We start from the raw sequence: 23092 nt of genomic DNA, 5'->3' as shown, positions 1-23092 counted from the left end.
TTTTTACTCTTTTTATATAGCTGCTACGTGATTACGGGTTTGTAGTTCGGGGCTCTTAACATTTTTTTCCAAACCCTCTCTACTCTGTTTTTCTGTTTCTGTTTTTTTCTAATTATCCAACAGCATACTTTCCCTTGACTTTTTTTTAGTCCCGCTGTGTGACGTGTGAGTGGAGTTCCTGCCCCTGTTTCATGCAGTGGAGTTTAGAGGGGAGAGGGAAGGAGTGGGACTTGTGGAGAGGCAGACATTTATTTTGACCTGTCAAAGGGAAGATGAATTGAAGGTATAAACAGGAGGAGCTGTTGCTGTTTTGGCCTGAGTGAGTGTACTTTGTCCTCAGAGGGGAGCCAGACCAGGAGGAGGAAAGACGCGGAGAGAAGAGAGAGGCTGAGAGAAAGTGACTGACGGGGGAATTACGTTGCCTTAAATCGGTCGCCCATGGGCAAAGGTGGATGAGAAGCTACAGTTAAGGAGTCTGTCTGACAAAGGAGGAGGGGCACCAGCCCGGGGGGACCACCAGTTCTGTCTTCTCCCAGCAACAACAGGACAGGATGAGGTACCAAGCCAGGGTAAGTCCCAGAGTGCCGTGATGCCCTTTGCTGTGTTTTCATAGTTAGTAAATGTGTACACTTATCTTATAATGTAAGCACAAGATCGGAGTCACCAGTTTACTGCCCCTTTCATGGAGGGAAAAGCAAAACAGAACAATGACTCACTATGAGTTTTTTTTTTTCCCTTTTTTCCTGTGCATGAGTCAGAGTGTATTTTGGTTTTTGTGTAAGCTTTAACTCAAGCAGTCCAAAGAGAATAAACTTGGTATTTTTCCACCATATCCATTACTGGCACATCAGTGGTTGGGAGCCAGCTGTGGTACCAGAGCAGCTCGCCCTGGGATGGAGCGGTAGGGCACGCCATATAAGGAAGACAATCCGAATCGAGTCGGCCCAGCAGAGCTTAGTCATGGGGCCTGGAGCCAAGTCCCACTGTTAGATTGGTCTCCTTGCTGGTTGTCACTGCAGCTGCTCCCTCAAACTTGCAGAATTCTCTGAATGCTCCCTGGTTTTCAGAGTCAAATCCCACATTAAGCACTCAAGCACAGTGGGAGTCAGTTAGTCAAGACTCATAGTGCTCTAACAAGCAAACCTCAGGTCAACAAAACTTCAAGGATTACATTGTATTGTGGTTAGATCCCTACGACCATGTATCTCAGCTGAGGATAACTATTTTCAAATCCTTTAAGATTTCCTCTTGGGTGATGTAACCCCAGCGAAAGCAGGGTTTCAAGGTTTCTGGAATCAAAAGAAGTGCTTTTGAAAAATCACCATTAAAAGTGATTCTCTGTTATGGTGCAAAAAAAAGAACACATGACTGGTGAGGGATAGATCCCTGAAAACAAAGTTTGCTGTGTTTTGCACTCGTGAGAGAAAACAGTGTTTTGTTGTGTGGAAAGTCCAAATGTGGAGCAGTGCATTGCCTTTCTTAAGCAGAAAAAACATTTTCTCATGACAAGATCATTGAACAAATTTGGATGTTTCAGACATTGGCATGGTTGACACTGTCAGCACAGCAGCCAGTGTACTAGTAAATACCATCAGAGATTAACAGAAAGAGAGATTAGATTAGATTAGATCAGAGGAGTCTGCAAGAGTCAGGTCAGGTCGTTGTCATCTACCATGAAAGGATGATGTGTATGCTGAACACATGGAGGTGTTTCCCAAGTTTCATAATAATGTGTAAGCCCACTTTATAAGCTGCATGACATAATATGTGATAAGCAATCCAAAGAAAGTCCTTCTTGCAGATAAACTGAGTGGAAAAAAAATCATCTTTATCATCTCAAATTATGAAGCACATGACATTGTAAGTTAACAAACCATCAAGGAATTATGATATGTTTTGTATTTGGCCACAGCTGCAACTTCCCTGCTTCCTCACACCCCAAGCAGGGAAAGATAATTGTATTTTTCCTTATCATGAATGTAAATGATTGGTCAGTTATGTCGAAGTGTTTGAAATATGCACAGCTGATAAAACCCAATATAGAAACAATTGGTGGTTCCCACTGAACACTTGCCCCAAACCTGACCCGAACATTCCTTTGTTGTATCCTTTGGAAAATCTGACTGTAAAGTGTAATTACTATCTGTAGGAACTAGCCCACCTGCAGGAGCGAGAAGAACAATACTCCGAGGTGAAGCCTAGAGGAGGGGGGGGGCTATAGTGGAAGTGTCCGTTGACTTTTTCCTTTGCTCTCACTTCTTGGCTATCTTCCACTGTTGTCCTCTTGTTTGCTGAAGGATTTTCCTGCATCTCGTGCTGAGAGATAATTACCTTTTTACTGGCGCTAAGCGGCCAAATGAGACTCTTGAGAGGTTCTTGCATTCAAGAATAACAGAAGTCCTGTGGAAGTCAAGCCCCTTTGTTCCACTTTCGGCTTGTTTTTTATGTTTGTATGGAGAATAACAGTCGTCCTTTTTCTAAAATTTGATACTGACGACAGTGCAGCTGCTGTGCAGTGTTATACTGATTACTGTGTGGGACTGGATATTTATTGTAAGTAAGTATTGGGTACTGACACATGGCATTTCTTATCTCTTTGTATGTGCATGGGCATGACTGTGCATGTGGCTGAATGTATTATCTACATCAGGAAAATATTTGTTAATTTCTTTCTGCAGACTTGTTTTCTGTTTGACATGTACACACAGTATCCTCGCTGCATAGGTTAAACCCCGTCTGGTGATATAGAGCTGTGTGTACCGTGCATACATCACAATACACTATCTCACTATCACACAACAGATGAGTCTATCGTGTCTGTTCATCATTTGGATATCTTAAATGTCTCCATTGTTTAATCTTGGCGAGGCTTAGTGGAACTGTTTTTACTTTGATATAATGTCTTCAGTAAGTCCTGAGTCGTGGGCTGTGGTACTCTGAACATTATATTGAAATACTTATTGTCTCATCACATGAATAGATTCTTTCTTGTTACGTTTTATTTGGCAAGTTTTGTAATGCTGAGCACCAGATGTTAATTCTTTCAGAGCTGGGGGAATGTAACGTGCATAAGGTAGCTTGGGAATAGGCCTCTTGTGCCCCCTACTTGCCAGCAGTATAATTACATCAACGAGAGGGTTGGTTTTGCCAAGAACAAAAGTCGTTTCCCTTTTTATTTAGAAAAAATAAGAAGTAACTCATGGATACATATAAGTATTAATATAATTAGTATTAATATAACACCCCATACAAACTGTTGAGCACAGGCTGTGTAATGATGGACTCCTATCAGCAGGTGCTTCATTTCTGTGTCTCTTCTTCTGTCTTCCTGTAGGAGGTGGATGTTGAGGGAAGAGTGCGCCTGGTGATGGAGAGTGCCCTGACTGCGCGGGACAGGGTCGGGGTGCAGGACTTTGTCTTGCTGGAAAACTACAACAGTGAGGCAGCCTTCATAGAGAACCTGCGGCGACGGTTCAAGGAAAACCTCATCTACGTAAAGACGCCAGTTATATGTTCCAAAACATCTTAGGTTGTGTGGTGAGACATAATCGAATGTATTGACTGTTCTTCTAATATTTTGGCACAGACATATATTGGCTCCGTGCTGGTGTCAGTGAACCCGTACAAAGATCTGGAGATTTACTCCAAGCCACAGATGGACCGCTACAGAGGGGTCAGCTTCTATGAAATATCGCCTCACATGTGAGTCACCTCATTGTCCTTAGGCATTTTTAGCCAAACTCCCCGACTGTCCGCTGCCATGATAATGATCATGACACCTATTCACTGTGATCAAACAGGATGTATTTATGTTATTATATATATACTATGATTCTTGTATATTATGATTATCATGTACCTTCAGATGGAAACCCTCATACATACCAGTCAATATCTGTATAGAATATACACCAAACTCCCAATTCAATTATTGTATTTTGCCTTATTTAAACTAATATTATTGAAATATATCTTTTTATAAAAACATTGAAGCTGCTTTATTTTTAGTATCTTGCTAAATCTATTGGTCCCTGGGATTTGTTGGCGAATGATTTGGATATTATAATAACAATAACGTCACTAATAATTAGGGAAATGTAATTTTATTCAGTTCACACATGAACTAACAGCTCACTTTACAGTTCAAGTCATCCAAACATCATTCCTGTTGGATTAAGTTCACTGAATTGCGCTGGTGTTTGCATAATTGTTCCATCAGAGTAATGTAACTGTGCGATGAACTGTTTTCCCTCAGCTACGCTGTGTCAGACAACACGTATCGAGCGATGCGGACTGAGAGGAAAGACCAGTGTATCCTCATATCAGGGGAGAGCGGAGCAGGTAAAACAGAGACCTCCAAGAAGATCCTCCTCTACTACGCCGTCACCTGCCCCACCAATCATCACATGGCTGCCCTTGGTGACCACCTCCTGCAGTCCAACCATGTTCTGGAGGTGATGAACCTTTGACATGTCAAACTGAAAACAGCTATGATCCCATCAAAAGCACAGTGAATAGTGACTTATTTAGCTTTCACAATATAGTGTATACTACTATCTGACTGCTCAGAATTACTTTTAATTGATTGTTTGATGTTGTTAATGTTTTGTTGCTATTAATTTCCTTCCCTCTCTCTAATTTCACGGCTCGCTTGCCTTGTGTAGGCATTTGGCAATGCCAAAACACTGAGGAATGATAACTCCAGTCGCTTTGGGAAATACATGGATGTCCAGTTTGACTTTAGGGTAAAACTCCCTCCATGGCTCTTTTCTTCCTATTAGTATAATAAGTCATGTGTACGTACACCATACTGACAACATCTTTTTCTGTAATTCCTCCAAGGGGGCGCCAGTGGGCGGTCACATCCTGAACTACTTGCTGGAGAAATCTCGTGTAGTTCACCAGAACCACGGTGAGAGAAACTTCCACATCTTTTATCAGCTTCTGGATGGAGGGGATGAAGAGCTGCTAAACACGCTGGACCTGGAAAGAAACCCACAGAACTACCACTATCTGGTCAAGGTGTGTGTGTGTGTGTGTGTGTGTGTGTGTGTGTGTGTGTGTGTGTGTGTGTGTGTGTGTGTGTGTGTGTGTGTGTGTGTGTGTGTGTGTGTGTGTGTGTGTGTGTGTGTGTGTGTGTGTGCGCGTGTGTGCGTGTGTGCGAGTGTGTGTGTTGTCTTTAAAAAAGCACCATGCAATCAGAGCATTACTTGTGGTGTAACATTGATTGTCTTGTTCAGGGTAACTGCCCCAGAGTCAGCTCCATTAGCGACAAGAATAGTTGGAAGGTTGTGATGAAGGCTCTGTCTGTTATTGGCTTCACTGAGGAAGAAGTGCAGGTGAGTAACAGCCACGGAGATGAATGATAGTTGTCCTCATGCAGGGAGCAACACTGCTGTTTTGTTTTTCACTCATGTTCTCTTGTTTACCACATTCCCCAAATTAAAGTGGAATAGTTCCAACTGCAGGGTCATAGGAATAAATCCAAGACAAGCTGTGCCCTAACAACTTGTATTATACTCTGATTATTATTTCCAGTCAAGGAAATATACATGGTTTCTTATCTTATATTCTTTCCCCTGGCCAAACATAACATATGTTATCATCATAAAAACATCTAGGACAACTCCAAAAATCCAAATATAGTGCTACAAGTTTAAACCAAAAGGATTCTGTACAATTTGGTTGTTTAACAATTCTGTTTTTATTAATTATGCACTTTTACATTTACTGTTTTCTACAAAAAATATGTATTTATTTGATCAAATCAGCTCTTACTCCAAAAACAGTTGCAAGGGCCTATTTTTAAAGTTTTGACTCCTGCATTGTTTACATCAGCTTACTGTTATTAAAGTATGATGTTATTCAGCAAAATTACTCAGATTGTGTATTGATGATATTCTCGGTGACTCTTGCAATCACTCCTCAGACATCTATTGGGTTAAAAGACAAATGAGTCAATGAGGTTGACGTTAAATGTTTTTTCTTTCCTGTGTCTGACCTCAGAAATTGCTGAACATCATCGCCGGCGTTCTCAATCTTGGAAACACTCAGTTTGGAGAAGGGGAGGAAGGAGAAACTTTTATCACCACTGAGACCGAGATAACAAATCTTGCGAAGGTCAGAACGGTCCCACAAGTATATTAGATGCAAAAAAGGCATTGCGGATGACAGATGTGTTCTTGTTTTCCAGCTGTTCGGTGTTGATGGTACCGCCCTGGGAGAGGCACTCACTCACAAGAAACTCACTGCCAAAGGAGAGGAGGTGACAGTCGTCATGTTCTCGTTCCACATAATTTGCTGTCTCCTGTTTATTGTTGTTTTTTAAATAAAATTTGTCTTGTACGTACATTTGTACATTACAGATGGTCACCCCGCTTGATTTTGAGCAGGCAATGTCTGCCCGCGACGCCTTAGCCAAGGCTGTGTATGGTCGGACATTCTCTTGGTTGGTGGAGAAGATCAACCAGTCGCTGGCCCTAAAGGTGCAGCAGCAGCTCTGATAACAACTCAAAGACAGAAATATAAAGTCTATCACCATGGGTGTACCATTAATTGCTTTATATATCCTGTAGGATGAAATCTACCACAGCAGTCAGCCCTCCTCACTTATAGGACTTCTTGATATCTATGGCTTTGAGGTCCTGCTGCACAATAGGTTTGGATTGTTTTCTTTTTACTTTTTATGCCACAGCTTAATCTGCTTCTCATCCCACTCTATAAATGCATTTGATCTCATTGCCCTCATATTTCTCCCCACAGCTTTGAGCAGTTTTGCATCAACTACTGCAATGAGAAGCTCCAGCAGCTCTTTATTGAGCTCACCCTCAGATCTGAGCAGGAGGAGTACGAGACAGAAGGAATCGAGGTAAGTCTGTTTTTTGGTTTGGGTTCTCATAACAGATCAGTTTGACATTTTAATAGATATTTATGTTTTCATGCTATTACAACCTGCTCTTCCCTCTAATTTCAGTGGGAGACAGTGCAGTACTTTGACAACAAGATCATTTGTGACCTGATAGAAGAGAAGCACAAAGGCATCATCTCCATTCTGGTAGAAATGACAACTTCTAGTTTATGCATTTGTCTTTTTATATGTTGCTATGAATGCATCTGTCTTTGTACTTGAACGGTGTGAGTGTCTTTCAGGATGAGGAGTGTCTGAGGCCTGGAGAGACTGGTGATGTCTCCTTTTTAGAGAAACTAGAGGACACGCTGGGCGGCCATCCCCATTTTGTCACGTAAGTACTATCTTATGTCTCATATTATTTGACATAGGCCTCTAGAACAAAGACTCCTAACTACAGCTTCATATTTGTATACTGTGTGCAGACCTGTGTATGTATCCATGTGTGGTCATGCTTTTCAGTCACAAACTGGCAAATGGAAAAACCCGCAGGATAATGAGTAGGGAAGAGTTCAGGCTGCTTCATTATGCTGGTGAGGTCAACTACAATGTCAATGGTAAGCTTTAACTCAAGTGAGTTGTGTGTCATTGCGAGTGGCGGCACTTATTACAGAGCACCAATAACCCACTGATTCCATAATGACAGTGTTCTTGTTTGTCTCATTCAGGTTTTGTAGAAAAGAACAATGATTCGCTGAACAGGAACCTGAAAGAGGTGAGCCTGAAGAAAAGCCTCATCACAACCAGTATCAACCTCTGTGTCTCTTGCCCTGCTGACATGTGGTTGTGTGGTTTGGCCTCTTTTCAGGTCATGTGCCAGTCAGACAACCATATTTTGAGTCACTGCTTCCGCAGAGAGGAGGTGATGGACCAGAAACGCCCAGAGATGGTGAGAATTATTCTCTCTCTCTCTCTCTCTCTCTCTCGCTCTCGCTCTCTCTCTCTCTCTGCATACACACAATTACAGAAAAGTCTGTTTCTTTTTTTGTTTCTGTATCTATTCATTAGGCTGCCACACAGTTTAAAAACAGCCTGATGAAACTTATGGACATCCTCAGGTCTAAAGAACCATCCTACGTGCGCTGTATCAAACCTAATGATGCCAAGCAGTCAGGTACACGTTTGCACATTGAATTTGTTGCACTGTTGTCATTACTGTTATTATCAGTTTCATGTCTCGGTCTCAAAAAAGAACATGTTCAAACAAATGAAGGCACATTCTAAATAAAGATCAAGGAATAAATAATAATAAATATAAATTGACCTGCTCTACAATGGCCCACATGATGAATAATAAAGTAATAATCTAAGATGTTAACACAATTACCAGTACAGCATAGTCACGATAACACTCTCTAATTTCCTCTTTTTAATAGATGTCGCGAAGGAATTTATTTAGATTAATTCTACTATTTCACACTTTCTGCTGCTGTTAATAAAGTTCAACAAATCCTGCAGATGTGTCACAATATAAGCCTGCCTGGGAGTAAATACATCTGATGCATTTTATGGGAAATAGATGAGGGAAATTGTTTTGCAACTGCATCCAAGTAATTCACATCAAAGATACGTTCAGAAAACAAGAAGACATTTAAAATTAGGAAATTTTGAAATAAAACCAGGTCGCAAATATAAATTAATGAAGGCCTTGCTGTTTCTTTTTTGAGGGACATAAAGGTCTTAGTCAATTGTTTAGAACATTCTGCACAAAATGGAATGTATAATATACAGTATAGAATAGTTTGTGTATATTTGAAGTGAATAAGATGTCTCCCTGAAGGAAGGTTTGATGAAGTTCTGGTCAGACACCAGGTGAAGTACCTCGGCCTGATGGAAAACCTGAGGGTCAGGAGAGCTGGCTTTGCCTATCGGCGTCGTTTTGAAGCCTTCCTGCAAAGGTGACAAACAACTTACCACCTCAGTGATTGTGTTTACTCCGCGGTCATCCCTCCAATATTATGATTACCTGCAAATTCCCTCAGGTATAAGCCCCTGTGTCCTGAGACGTGGCCCAACTGGCACGGTAGACTGGTTGACGGTGTGTCCACACTGGTCAACCACCTGGGCTACAAGCCAGAAGAGTACAAACTGGGCAGGTGATGTAGTGTTTGAGAATGAGGACAGTGGCAACGTGTAATGTCACAGTTAAAGATTAAACATGTGTAAAAAAACTTGCACACACTGGAATTTATCACATGTTTTGTCTACTGTCTGCAGATCAAAAATCTTCATCCGTTTCCCAAAAACTCTCTTCACCACTGAGGATGCACTCGAAGCAAAAAAGCCAGAGATAGGTAAGTAACAGTGGTTTAGATTTGGAAACAACTGAAATGAAATGGAAGATAATGACTCTCCGTTAAATATTGTTATTGTTAAGTACATTTGTTTTGGTTGTCAGAGAAGTGATGATGAAATCCTTCTTGAGGCTACAGTTTGTGGTATTGATGTATTGGACTGCAACATATTGTGTCCACTCCTATTAACCTTCTCCTCTTCCCTTCTATAACGATATATCTTTTTCAACACAATCACTTTATATTTATAAGGCATATTCAACATGACCTGGTAAAGCACAACATATTTAATCAGTGGATTACATGCTTCACTGAACCATGAATCAGCTGCTGTGCCAGAGGCATCCACAGCAGGACGTCTGGAACACCTTAATGTAGAAGCATAAATCCACCTTTAGTCTCTTTTCTTTGTTTTGATCCAGCCTTGACTCTGCAGACGTCATGGAGAGGCTACAGGGAGAGAGCCAAGTACCAACGGATCAGGCATGCAGGTCAGAGCACCTCCCACTGTTGATTACTCACAGAACTCAGTCAGGGTTATTATGTTTGGATATTAAATGCTCTTACAATTTTGATGCCCTTGGTTTAGCCTTTCAAACTAACTTTACTTTAAGTTACTTTTCAGACAATACTTGTCAGTTTTATTCTTGATAAATACTAATTTTTGGATTTCTTTCATTGTTAAAAGTATGTACATGCACTATTTTTGGAAGTTTCAAGAGCCCATTCTTCATTTGAAGATGCAATGGTCCACATTCCAGCTCACGTATTTATCTGAATGTACATGCTTGTGTTTTTTTTAAATTCCATGTAGATATTTAATATGTCTGTATTGGCCTCAGCTTTCTGTTTTAGTAAACTGTGCTATACTAACCATGGGATGTTCACTCTGGCTGAGTATAAAAGTTGTCTTGGTGTTAATATGTGCATGTATGTGTATATGTAGTGATAGTGATCCAGTCTGGGTGGCGAGGAATGAAAGCACGCAGGAGGGCTAAGAGGCGTCGACAGGCTGCTGAGTTAATCCGCAGGTGCTTGACTGATACTTTGTTGCATTTTTTTTTTTTTAAGTATTTTTAAATCTGTATTTTGCATGTGTCGTTACTTCCCTTCTTGGTATCTGCCTTTTTTTTTACACTAGGTTTATAAAAGGCTTCATTTACCGTCATGAGGAATACTGCCCTGAGAATGAGTATTTCCTGGATCATGTGCGCTGCTCCTTCCTGAAGAACCTACGGAAAAACCTGCCCAAGAGCGTCTTGGACAAAAGCTGGCCGACACCCCCATCCTTACTCGTTGAGGTAAAAAACTCCCTCACACACAGAGCATAATTCTGCTGAGTGACATCATATTGTGCCCATAAAAGAGTTATTAATGCAAATCCTGTATTGCCAATCCCATGGTGCAGGCCTCTGAGTACCTGCGGATACTGAACATGAGAAACATGGTCATGAAGTACTGCAGGAGGGTCCAGCCTGAATGGAAGAAACAGGTACATTGTTGACCAAAGGCACAAAACTTTCTAAATGATAAAGTAATAGATTATTATTCAGCTTTGTGTTTTTTTCTTTCCTGTAGCTGGTGCAGAAAGTTGTAGCCAGTGAGATTTTCAAAGATCAGAAAGACGGCTACCCTCAGAGTGTTGGCCGGCTGTTTTTGGACTCCAGGCTTGGTACATGTTCATAAATACTTTCATTGTCTACGCACGTACTAAACACCATACATCAGACATACCAGAAACATGCAACATTAACAGAGGCTTTCCCATTGCTTTGTATAGAACGTGAGCAAATCAATCTCAAAGTCATCCAGACTCTTGGAAATGACAAAGTGCAGGTGGGACTTAACATTTTGAAAATAATGATGATGATGATGATAATAATTTGCTGCCTAGCAATAATGTGCATCCTTGTGCTCCTCAGTACGGTGCGTCAGTCGTAAAATACGATAGGAGGGGTTTCAAGCCTCGGCCTCGCCAGCTGCTCCTCACTAACACCTTCGCTGTGCTGGTGGACAGGACCAAGATCAAACAGAGGATTGACTACACAGCTCTGAGAGGTGGAAACCCACCCTGACTGGGGAAGGGGGGGGGGCAGTTATGTTGTTGAGAAATATCCTTGATCCATGATCTCTGTTGAACTCAAGCTTTTATTACATGTGTTCTTTCTTATTTTCCTTGGGACGAGTTTTAACATGTTATATTTGTAGATGAGGACATAATAACATTGTGTGATTTTGAACCAGTTAATTGAGATTAATTCATTGTGATTGTGTTCTGTAGCTCAGTAAGTTTAAACCAGGTTTTCTCTTTTAACAGGTATCTCTTTGAGCTCTCTCAGCGACGGGATGTTTGTTGTGCACATGCCCACTGCGGACAATAAGCAGAAGGTACAGTAGGACACAGCAGTCGTGACTGTTAAACATACAACCACACAGCCACTTTTAATCCTGCTCTGTGTGCCTCAGGGAGACGTTGTGCTGCAGTGCAACAATGTGATCGAGCTGGTGACCAAAGTAGCCACGATGGCCGACAAGATGGACTATGTCAACATCAACCCGGGCAGGTGAGTCCTGTCTGCCTGCTCCTCTGAGCTACCAGAAATCCATTAGTTGTTGCTGGTCCAACACTTATATTCTCATCCTGTCTTTATTTGTTACCTCCGTGTGGCGTGCAGCATCAGGTTTGTTGTGGCTCGTGGCAGAGAGGGAATCATTGATTTTGTCAGGGGCTCGGAGATGAAGGTGGCCAAAGGCAAGCGAGGACATCTGCTAGTGGTGAGTCAGTGGCTGTTCTCATGTCATGTGGGAAGCCTCGAGGGAGGGAGGGAGGGATGGAGGGAGACTGTTTTGACATTAAAAAACATTTCGGCCAGCTGACTGTGTTCAATCTGATTTCACTCTGCAGACTGTCCCTCGCACAAACAGCACATGAAGAAACCGAAAACAGCTGCCAGGCAAACAATAATCCTTTCAGCTAAACGGAGGATTGCCGCTCAGAAGTCGTCGTTGTTATTTGTTAGTGTGCAGCCAACAGGATGACACTGCGTGCATACACAACATCCTCGACATAAATAAGATCCTCTAGTGATCAATATACAGCATTTTTATTACAAGAATGTCTTGTGATGTTGCAATGAGCTTTTTTTCCAATTAGACAATCATAACATGAAGTCATCACAGTTCCATATGCTTTGTCTCTTTATTGTCAGTCATACACAAATATATGTATCATCAAATACAAAAAAGTCTTATGTAAAACATTGTATCTCTGTCCTGTAATAGTAATAAAACAAACCACTTTGAAATAAATAGTATTCAATAAATATGTCAATAAATAATAAAAAATATCTTTGAAAAGTCTGGTAGCTTGAAGGGGAATAACAGTGTTCTCTCAGTAATGTGAGCTTATTGCTCACTTACAGTGGGAGTTGAGAGAGAAACTTTGGGAAATACCCAAGAAAGTCCTTAAATATTAGAATATGTGTAAAAAAAATATCAGATTTGCTTAAAATAGAGCTCCATGTAAAGTTTTGACCACATCACTAAAGCTCTATTAAAGTTATCACAGCTGTTTTTGTCTTTTTTCTGTTTGGTGCTAATTGTCGGTTCAGCTAATTTTTTGTCTGTCTGTCTGCAGCACGTGTGTTGTCAGCGTGACGGTGCTTTTCAGTATTGAGTCATACATTTGTTTTGGACGCCAGCAGGAGGAAATCTCTTGCCAGCTTGGTGAGGTAAAGGTCGAGATCCCTCAGAATGATGTAACCCTCCACTCGGCGGTCCCAGACTGTTTTGGAGCTGATCTCTGGGCTCAAGGGTCTTTGTGCCAAAAGAGATGCCGGCCTCATCCAAGAGCTCTTCATGTAGCTCATCTGGCGAAGAAAGGAAAACAATTTTTTATCGGACTAGTCTTGGTGTCACTTCCTCCCAAGTCTTAAAAAGGGGACAATATGTTTGCAGATTTGAGACTGTGGATACCTGACTGGTGACTTGGCTCATCAGGTCCCTCAGATCCAGCTGAATGTGCCTGATGCTCTGAGGTAAAGTGGTGCGCACCGCCATGTTCTCGTTCTCCTCCTTCTCCAGCTGTTTTCTCTTCCAGTCCAGCTTATTCCAGTAGGCCTGCATGTCCCAGAGAGCAGCATGCAGCCGTTCCCAGTCCTGCACACACAACAAAACCTCACAACATCAGATGGTTGCATAATCAAAATGTTGCACAAGCACCTTCTAAATGTTTGGTATTTTTAAAAAGGGGAATTCCACTTGAGGTTTCACCTTCTGCAAGGGCAGACATTCTGACATTGTCATCAGGTTTTGGTTTTGTTCTCTCATCATATTGGGGAAATAATGTAAGAAAATGTGTAGAAACGTTGAGAGACTTTGTTTGGTACAGGGGCGGGGACGGGGGGACCCCGGCTGAAATCTGATTGGCCCCTGCAGTGCCTCCTGTTCTGTGTAGCATTTCATTTCTATGTTTTTTGGAAGAACACAATGTGCTTGAACAAGCAAGGGCTTAGCTCAAAGCTATAGAGCTAACAGTCAACAAGGAATGACTTAAATGTGAATCAGGAATTGTGCATGGATGTTGGACATTAAATTGTGGCCCCTGACTTACATAAATCCTAGATTCAACTCTGGTTTTGCAGAATAATCATCAGTTACTACTATAGATTTTCTATGGAACTGTTTTGGAACACAGGCAGATACTAACCGTCAGCTTCATCCAGCTGTAGAAATCTGTAGAAATCAGCGGCAGGTCCTTTAACTGTCGGCTTCTGTCCTCAAAATGCTTATTTCCCAACTGCTCCTCCTTCTATTAAAGTAAACAGAGTTGTAATGAGAGAATGTTAATGCTGGATGTGTCCAAATTTGGCCAGGAATGAGGTGGCCAGTGTTTTTTTTTTCCAGTACTCACATATTTCTTCAGCAGTTGCTGGACCCGGGATCGGGCAGACCTCGTGAGACGAAAAGAGTTGTTGTATTTATTTCTCTGGGGGACTGGGGACGGAGCAGAGTCCACGAAGCTCAGTGCGCAGCAAAGAAGGATGAGAGCCTGCTTCCAAACAGTCATCTGAAACAAACACATGCTATTAGAATAAATGACCTGCCGTGTCACTTCCAACACAAGCTGCAGCGCTCTGGGTTAATATCCTGGTTCTCTTTGTGGGAACTTGACAGTCAATATTATCTGAGAGGAACTTAATGAATATCTTAAACATTTCTGGAAGAACATCCAACCCACGTGCTTCAGCACCTCGACAGATAGCATCCCTGTATACATTTCTTCTGTCATTTTGTGACACTACAGTTAGTATGGTTGTACATTTATAGAAACCGTTTCCTCGAAATAGTTTCAATGTGGAAGGAAGCACTTTCCACTTTCGTGCAGCACAGTCTTCTTGATGAATCAACATGTTTCTCACGCAGCGAAGACATGACAGTGCTCTGTTATCATCTCACCCGCTTATTGACCACAAAATCTCACTCACTTACACACAAAACAAACTGTTGTTGGAGCTGAACTCATTTTGAATTCTAGACATCATGAAGCATTGCAGCACAACTAATTCCAGCTATATGCACTGCCATTAACAGTCTAACTGTGTTTTTTTTACATAATATTCCAAATTTACACACTCTCTTGTCTTTCTGTAGATGTCAGGACACTTATTGGCATAATGAATTCCCTAGTCCCTTACCTTAACCTTAAAATGCCTTACCCTAACTAATTCTAACCCTAACCCTAAAAACTATGTCTTAACCCTCAAACAGCCCTTGGACTTTGTGAGGACCTCACAACGTCAAAGTGTCCTCTCAAGTTTGGTATTGAACAAAATTGCCGCTCATAACTATAGATAGACATGCGCACACTCACCTACATACACAGTCATTTCTCAAGAACATTACATTGACTCCATAGCTACTACATGCCCAACCCTAACTTTACCCTAATCTTAATCTAACAGTAAAACATGGCCTTTTGTCCCCATAAGGAAGACAAATGATATGTAGCATAAATAATCAAATCACCAAACTCATGTCTCTACTTTCCAGATGGGCTTACCTTGGAGGAGTAGTGAACAGCAGTCAGAGAAGGAAACATTCATGCTTAAGTGAAGCTCAATAACAGTATATATGTGTGATCTTTCTTTCGTTTTATGACATCTGGAGTTTTTTTTTCTTTCCTTTCTCTCTCTCTCTCTCTCTCTCTCTCTCTCTCTCTCTCTCTCTCTCTCTCTCTCTCTGTATCTTGTCACTGTGGTTCAGGAAGGAGTGAGGAAGTTGTAAGAAAAGTGCTGGGTTTTACTGTCTTTAGCGGATCTCAGTCACGCTACAGTAAATCTACTTCTACTTTTTGTTTTTGCCGTGTGTTGAATATAGTATAGTAGCATGTGTATTCAATATTACTAGACCATTTAATGGCACACAGATGAGACCGCAGTCAGATGAGGCAGATGTTGGTTTTCTTCAAATAAAGATGACGATGATGATGATTATTATTAGTAGTAGAGGTAGTAAGAAAGCAATGGGAACGTTTATCTTCTTCAGCGTAAACTATAAGTTGCTTTTTTTAATTAATTACTGGTTATATTGTACCGGTGCATCCTGTTTAGTTATATGTTCTCTCTAAGGGCGACACTATTACATTTACAGCAATGTATATTAATGTGCTCTGTCTCTGTTAAATAAAAGCATGATACAATGTTAGTCATTTATTCCCTGTGTTGTTAATGCACAGTAGTGAGTTTCATTGCTTACTCATGTAATTGTCACAGTGAAAGTGGTAAGCTGGTAAAACTACTAAAATCTGAAACTTCTTTATTTTCCAGAGGAAGTGAATTTAAGTGTGAACCACTGCATCTTCAGGGAATATTTCAGGAGTCTCATGATGCAGTTGAGTAATGAATCTCCCAAAACCAAGATAGAGAAAAATAGGCCCCCCCGTCATTGTCACGGACAAAAACGTTTTTACTATAAATAATTAAATATGGATGTGCTGTAGATGAATACAAAAAATTGTTGACAAAACAAGCGGATTTTCCTGTTAATAATAATGCGCTCAGGGTAATTTCCACAATTTAGGATAGTGCCTTTTAAAGATTTGCATTTCTTTTAATTACGTTTTCTATTCGACCATATTTTACTGTGTTAAATTCATTTTTTTCCACCAAATCTTTGCCTCAGCAAACCTTCATTTTTAAAGCCTAAAACTGAAGACACTTTTATTTGAGTCCAATAACCCCTGGTCTGAATATTTCTAGTTCTTGTGTATGAATCCAGTGGGAATCATTTCTGATGTTTTGACTTTTTAATTTGTTTTATTTGCTGCCTAGTGTGAAGCTCTGCTTGAAGATGGTGATGCCATTTCTTTATTAATACTGCATGAAAAGTCAAAATTATTAAATCACAAACCTCATTCTCCATGTTGTCTTCATTCTCTCATTCGTAGGCCGAGGCTTTAAATCATGTTTGTTGTTAATCAGGTGCTGAATATTATTCTTATTTTAAAGATGTATATATTTATTGTTTCCCATGTTCTGAGTGAACAGCTCTGTTTTGTAGAAAACTGCACAATAATGACAGGGTTGGTAATTATATGGAAGTACAATCCCAACCAAAGATGAATCCAATGAGACCCAAATGGAAAGTCAACTAACTTTCTATGGAATTATAACTGGTTGATATTCTGTAGTCTTGTTGAAAATCAAACCAAATACTGAACTAGTAAGAGGCTTTAATGAATGGATTTTTGAACTTAGAAGACATTTAGTTTGAAATATATTTATGTACAGTGCCAGTAAAGTTTTGTCAATTTGTCTGGTGGCAGTTTTGCAACATTGTTGCATGATCTGGTCTTTTACTTCACTCTGTTACAAACATTTAGACGTCATATTTATCCATCACTATTATGTGTGGCTTGATGATTGTCAACTGGGGCCTTTTAGGTCTGCACTCAAAAAAATAACCTGATGGGATCAGATGTGCCAGCTCACACTCTCAGAATAAAGGTGTACATAGAACGATGAAAGAAACCAAAGGAACTGAATGGAACATAGAGAAGAACAATACCCATCCATCCATTAGCTATACCGCTCATCCTTTAAGGGTTGCTGGCATTGGGTGGGCGACCAGGTGGGTACACCCACCCTGGACGGGTCATCGGCCTGTCACAGGGCCAGAGACAAATAACCATTCACACTAACAGTCAGCTGCATGTCTCTGGACTGTGGGAGGAAGCCAAGAAAACTCACACAGACAAAGGGAGAACATGCAAATTTTTCAGAAAGACCCAGGACCTTCCTGCTGCCAAACACTTCAATACTGCGCAATCCATCATGCAATAATTTTAAATAGGCCTATAAATATTTATTTATCATCACAGCAGCTATGAAATGCTGTCCAGAATAAAACTAAACCTTTACCATACAAGCAACATTTTATAGAATGACACATTTGGAGAACAGTGAAATTTAAAAAGAGCAGGTTAATCAATCATAGTACATTTGTCTCAGTCCCTTTTTGGCAATAAAAAAAGGTTAATTTAAGACACAACAAGAGAAAAACAACATGACTTATACAAAGATCAGGGTGCAAATTTATAGGGTGATGTCATTTCTTTGAATTTCCCAGGTTTGACTAAATACACATATCTCATAGTGACTTCAAGAAAACAATGCGTGAGACTTGGACGGAGTGACAGGGCAAAGGGTGACATCATTTTATGAAATCTGAGAGGAGCCAAGTTATCAAAACTTTTGATAAAATCCTTGAAAATTCCTCTGCACTAGTAACACTAACCACCGGTGGTTTCAACCTACCTCTTTGTGGTGGGCCAGTTTCACTTTGGCATAGCGGTGATGTTTCGTTTTGCCTGACAGCCGCAGAGTCTGTGCTGTAACTATGCACTCAGGCCATAGGTGGCCACTGTAACTGTTCATGAAGGTTCAAAGCTCATTTGTCTGTCAACCAGTCTCTGATTTACAGTTTATTACTTAGAGATAACCTGAAAGACATTTATCACCAACTGAATTCAATTAACCCACATAACATGTCACTTTCCCCTACAGTGTTCACAATGTTGTATATGGTTGTAGGCCTATTGAATTTGATCAAGAGTCAATGAATAAAATGTAAAGTATTATGTATATTTACAGTGTTTGTATTTAAACTTGTCAGAGCAAGTGGACATAGGTTATAAATGAATACTCCAAATCTGATTTCTTTTCTTGAATCGTTTAAGTATTTATTATAATTCGATTTTTAAGAAATTTCAGAAAACTAACACAAGATTCTCTCTGGGCTGTTAAGATGTTGAATGGGAGACAGGTTGGGCTGCAGGTCTGACAATATGGCAGTGAGGCCAAGACGTGTCTGACTTTACAGGACAACATAAGGTTACGAGGTAGAGCAAGTGTTTTTTATCTTGTTCGGCTTCTGAATTTGTCAGTGATTATTTAACTGCAGTTATCGAGTCTTTATTGTTTTACTGTGATGTTGTTATTAGCCCCACCAAGGAGGTTATATGTTTTCATTGCTGTTTGTCTGTCTGTCAGCAGGATCACTCAAAAGTAAATTAAACCGATTACTCTGAGAGTTTGTGGAGGTAGAGCCCGTTACATTTTGGAGCGGATCCAGAAAACGGGCGGATCCATGAATCATTTATCTCGTTCTTTAACATGGTAGGATCGGCTGTTGGCCTTTTTCTAAGGGAGGTATGGAAAGGATCATTGTTTATGAGAATTTAAAAAGTGAGAATCGTCAGGATAAGGGGAATTGTTTATTTAATAATTTCCTTATTCAAACTGTATTTTCTGGCATGGTTGGTAAAGCTGTCCACCATTTTCCTGCCATTGATACCATCTTATGTCGCTGCAAACCAGATCCTCTCTAGGTTGCACTCTGCTTTTGACGATGTCCAAACATCGTTCAATTGACTGGGGCTCACCAATTTACAATGTTTGTTCTGACTCCTGAAAAGACAACAAGAATACATTTTACAATAGAAATCACATCTGAATAACTTCACTCACAAACCAAAAATTAAGATTGGTTTCTTTGAAGAAAGAAAAAGGTCATATAAGATATTAAACTGCAGGTCAGTGGGTGAGCCACGGTTCACAAACAAGTTGGACTTCCTCTCAGAAATAGAAAATGCTGAGCTCTCTCAGAATTAGCATGATGTGGTCGCATTAAGAGAAGGGCTTCCCTCGTTTTAAAAACCTCCCCTCCTTAATTCCCCGTCATACAATATGTAAAATTCCCCTTGTGACAGGCAGAACTTACTCTATTTTCTGTCTGATTCATTTGTGGTTTCAGCATTTCCTTCCCCTTGGAACAGCATCTATTGCTTATGGTAAATGAACTATCATGTGAGTCATGCACGCGCACACACACACACACACACACACACACACACACACACACACACACACACACACACACACACACAGTATACATACAGTATACTTTACATATACTGTAACATACTGTAACACATAGAAAGATAGATAGATAGATAGATAGATAGATAGATAGATAGATAGATAGATAGATAGATAGATGTTTTTAGGAAAGCACAGACACAAGAGGGACGTCTTGATGTGCAGAAGAACAAAAAGGCAGCTGCACAGTGTCATTGTGACAACAATACATTTCTGACCTGGCTCGGGCAGTTGACCTGATATAAACAACCAAGGTTTTCTGTTTAGTTTGGATCCCTTTTTTAAAAGACAGGGTAAGAGAGTTCAAGGGAACCAAGACTGACCACGAGTGGGGAAGTTAAAGCTTTCTTTCTTTCTTTCTTTTTTCCCCCATATTCATTTACTTATGGGCTCTATGGTAAGTTCTTCATGTGCCAAATAAAAGTACTTTATAGAGTCAGTTGACAGATGGTAAAAGACTCGAAAAGAAACTGCATTGTAATGGATTTTCTTTTGTCTCAAAGAGATATGTAAGAAGTATAACATTCCTGTTGAGGGAAATGACCAAAAGTTGAAAAACTATGGAACCTTGCATTTAGACAGTTCAAACACATGAAAATGCTGATTTAAAGAAGATTTATTGCAAATTAGATCACAAGTTGTGCAAAAGCTGGTAGCTCCCCTCCCTAAAGCTTGCGGCTGCTTTTAATAGAAAACACATCGAATCAAGGTCAATGGGTTTTGACTAATTATCCCACAATGTTAAAGAATTCCTGGATTTGTATTAAAATTTTATGTGATTTTCAACGACACACTTAAGTTTCATGGTAATCCATCCAGTTGCATAATCTTGCTTACAAACAAAAATACAAACCTGGGGTGCCAGGGCCAGGGGGCACTGGCTTCATGCAGCTGAAATCTGATTGTCCTGAGTCAGCATTCAAAGAGCGTTTTTTGACCTCTAACATCGACCTCATCAATATCTGGCCAAACTATCTCCCAACGTAGCTGTAAGTCCACACAACTTTACACCGTCAATCATCGTATGGGGATCCTCAGTGGGAAGCTCAACAGATAAATACAGCCAAATAAATTGTCATATAGACGTAAACATACCGAGACATGCTTCCCTCACATGACCTTTGATCATCCTCCATGATTGTTCCCACTTGACCTCCTCTTTACTGTGAAAGGGGCTTTTTTGACAGTGTGGGGCAGCCGCAGCCAAACATTGCACGAAAACATCTGAGGACAGCTGCACAATCACAAAAGCCATGATAGCACAAGAGAAACCATTTTGCTGTGTCACCTCCTGCTGGGCCATGGTCTAATATGTTTGGACAGCTTGATGTTTGAAGTCCAGGATTCAGTCACCACTGCACCGGCCTGCAGCCCTATAAAAGCAGTGATAGATTCAACTGGAAGCCAGATGCACTTACGGTTGTATTTTGACATCTCAGATATTGTTTTGTGACTCCCTCTGGACCAGGAAAATGTATGCAGCTGTCACGTTCGTCGTCCTCATATGCTTGACTGCCACCACGCATGCAGATCACCATCAGCCTTGTCGTAAGAATTTGTGGTTCTGTCATTTTGGTTCCTTTATTGTTAATTAATGTTGAGTTGTCCGTGTCAAGTAGCTTTCTAGATCACAGATTTCCTATTTGAGTTAATAGAAAACTGTTTTTTCAGCTTAAGAATGTGTCAAGAGTACACAATGCTGCTTAGATGTTGCTTTGCAACCGACACTGCCTGTGGCTCCATGCACTCTGGCCGGGCCTGGAGAGCTGTGCAGGCGGGCTGGGTGCTTCACCCCCTGGCTCGGTGGTACTTTGGCCTGGCTGTGCACGCTCTGGCTGAATGAAATGCAGACGTGTGCTTCTGTAGAGCTCCCTGCAACTGATGCCTGTTCAGTTGTGCAATATATACTGTCTTCTGCAGAGTTTGTACAGTTTTGTAACTATTCCTCTGTTTTGTGTGACTAATTGTATTGTTCTGTTTTATATTTATCTACTTTGAACAATAGTATAACAGGGATAAAATTCTTTGGTTTATTTTATTGAAGAAGGTTGTTCTTTAAAATACGTGTGTGTGTGTGTGACTAATTGAACAGTTCTGTTTTTCTTACAAATATTTATACAAACAAATCTTTGTACAAATATGTGTTGTTTTATTTGATCTAAAACAATATAACACCCAAATGGCTACTAGCGGCCCTGCCTCTAACCAACTGCTGTCTTTTCAGATTCACCTAACATGACAGGATTCATGTCTGTGGTGAGTTTTTTTTAATGATTTTTTGAACACTTTTTACAGAACCAGGACAAGAACTGAAAATGTAGAATCAAACCACCACTCTTTTCTCTCTGAATAAACTGTTTGTTGTTGAATGACACCAGATGAAAATGAAGGGTGAAATGAGGGCATATGGGGCCATCACCTACGACTCGATGGGCAAGAAACTGCGGTTCAGATCAAACGAGAGCTACTTCGCAAACACCTCACTGAGTTTGGATCTGCTGATGTTCTTTGAAGAGGTAACGGTTTTCTCACTTGAATAAATGCCACAACTCACTTGAGAACTGGTTTTGCACCCTGATCTTTGAATCTATGTCTACGTCTGGCAGGGAATATTCTATGAGATCGACAGCAAAAACCAGACCTGTGAGAAAAAGACGCTGCAATGCACCATCCATCCTCTACAAATTCCTGATGACGCCAAGTTTCTGGCTACGATAAACAGCGGGAATCCATCCATTGAAGGAGAGGGATTAAAGATCAACGCGTGGATGGGATCAATGCCAGACATGAAGGGTGGGACAGATGCTGTCGAATAATGGGACTCTTCTTGTGACACTGTAAAGTGTGTGTCATTCATCGTTGTTTCTATCTTTCTCTTTTTCAGGCTTCTACTCCATGTCTGTAACCATGGGATGTTTGCCTGTGTTCTCAATGTACTTGGACGAGACATCATTCATGTTCAGGTTGGTTTCTTCTTCTATTTTTTAAAATGGCAATCAACACTCCAAGCATGTTTATGATATTTTCTCATATCTACTGGCTGCAGAAGTTATAATGCTTTAGATCTCCATGTAATGTTCATATCACTTTCTCGCAGCCTTTTGGACGTTGAAAACGAGATCAAGGATCCTGATCTCCTCCTGGTGCCTTCCTTTTGCCAGGGACTGCCTTTGGAGGAGACGCCTGAAGGGACAGTGAACAGCTTCCTCAATGAGTTCATGTAGATGAGGCTTCACCAGCAGAATTACATTTTGATGTAATGAGGGGGACACGAGATATAACATGGATTATAGATGTAGTCATAATCACTAACAGTTGGTCGCTTTTCAAGTTGGTCCTGCTTACAAAACCTGTCCGATATGATTAATGGAACAATAAAATGTCAAAGCTGTCAAATGTGTAAAGAGTGAGTTCTTTCTCCCAAGATTATTTCATTGTAAAGAGTTTCATTT

At 40.6% G+C, this 23092-nt stretch overlaps 3 protein-coding genes across 3 annotated transcripts; 2 read left to right on the top strand and 1 right to left on the bottom strand.

Moving 5' to 3' along the window:
• The first annotated feature begins 227 nt into the window (after positions 1–227).
• On the top strand, positions 228–12553 carry myo1ca (myosin Ic, paralog a). The gene is made up of 32 exons (XM_034605938.1): positions 228–569; positions 3335–3493; positions 3587–3702; positions 4256–4454; positions 4665–4745; positions 4843–5022; positions 5241–5339; positions 6007–6120; positions 6194–6265; positions 6366–6485; positions 6576–6658; positions 6763–6868; positions 6974–7054; positions 7150–7241; positions 7370–7464; positions 7576–7622; positions 7716–7796; positions 7916–8021; positions 8688–8805; positions 8890–9003; positions 9125–9201; positions 9624–9692; positions 10148–10232; positions 10343–10502; positions 10610–10693; positions 10780–10873; positions 10982–11037; positions 11124–11259; positions 11519–11589; positions 11668–11765; positions 11877–11976; positions 12107–12553. The coding sequence occupies exons 1-32, from the start codon at positions 552–554 to the stop codon at positions 12131–12133; spliced, it is 3138 nt and encodes a 1045-aa protein (XP_034461829.1). The 5' UTR covers positions 228–551; the 3' UTR covers positions 12134–12553.
• LOC117774845 lies at positions 12347–15301 on the bottom strand. The gene is made up of 5 exons (XM_034607504.1): positions 15263–15301; positions 14114–14269; positions 13910–14011; positions 13177–13359; positions 12347–13070 (listed from the first exon to the last, which is right to left on the bottom strand). The coding sequence occupies exons 1-5, from the start codon at positions 15299–15301 to the stop codon at positions 12879–12881; spliced, it is 672 nt and encodes a 223-aa protein (XP_034463395.1). The 3' UTR covers positions 12347–12878.
• Positions 15302–21000: 5699 nt separating this feature from the next.
• On the top strand, positions 21001–23036 carry epd (ependymin). Its single transcript, XM_034607091.1, has 6 exons — positions 21001–21188; positions 21865–21896; positions 22019–22156; positions 22247–22433; positions 22525–22603; positions 22738–23036. The coding sequence occupies exons 1-6, from the start codon at positions 21113–21115 to the stop codon at positions 22862–22864; spliced, it is 639 nt and encodes a 212-aa protein (XP_034462982.1). The 5' UTR covers positions 21001–21112; the 3' UTR covers positions 22865–23036.
• The last annotated feature ends 56 nt before the right edge of the window (positions 23037–23092 follow it).

This window comes from Hippoglossus hippoglossus, chromosome 14 (genome assembly GCF_009819705.1).
Source record: "Hippoglossus hippoglossus isolate fHipHip1 chromosome 14, fHipHip1.pri, whole genome shotgun sequence".
NCBI lineage: Eukaryota > Metazoa > Chordata > Actinopteri > Pleuronectiformes > Pleuronectidae > Hippoglossus > Hippoglossus hippoglossus.
Note: the sequence above shows the minus strand (reverse complement) of the source record. Positions and strands in the feature narration are given on the sequence as shown.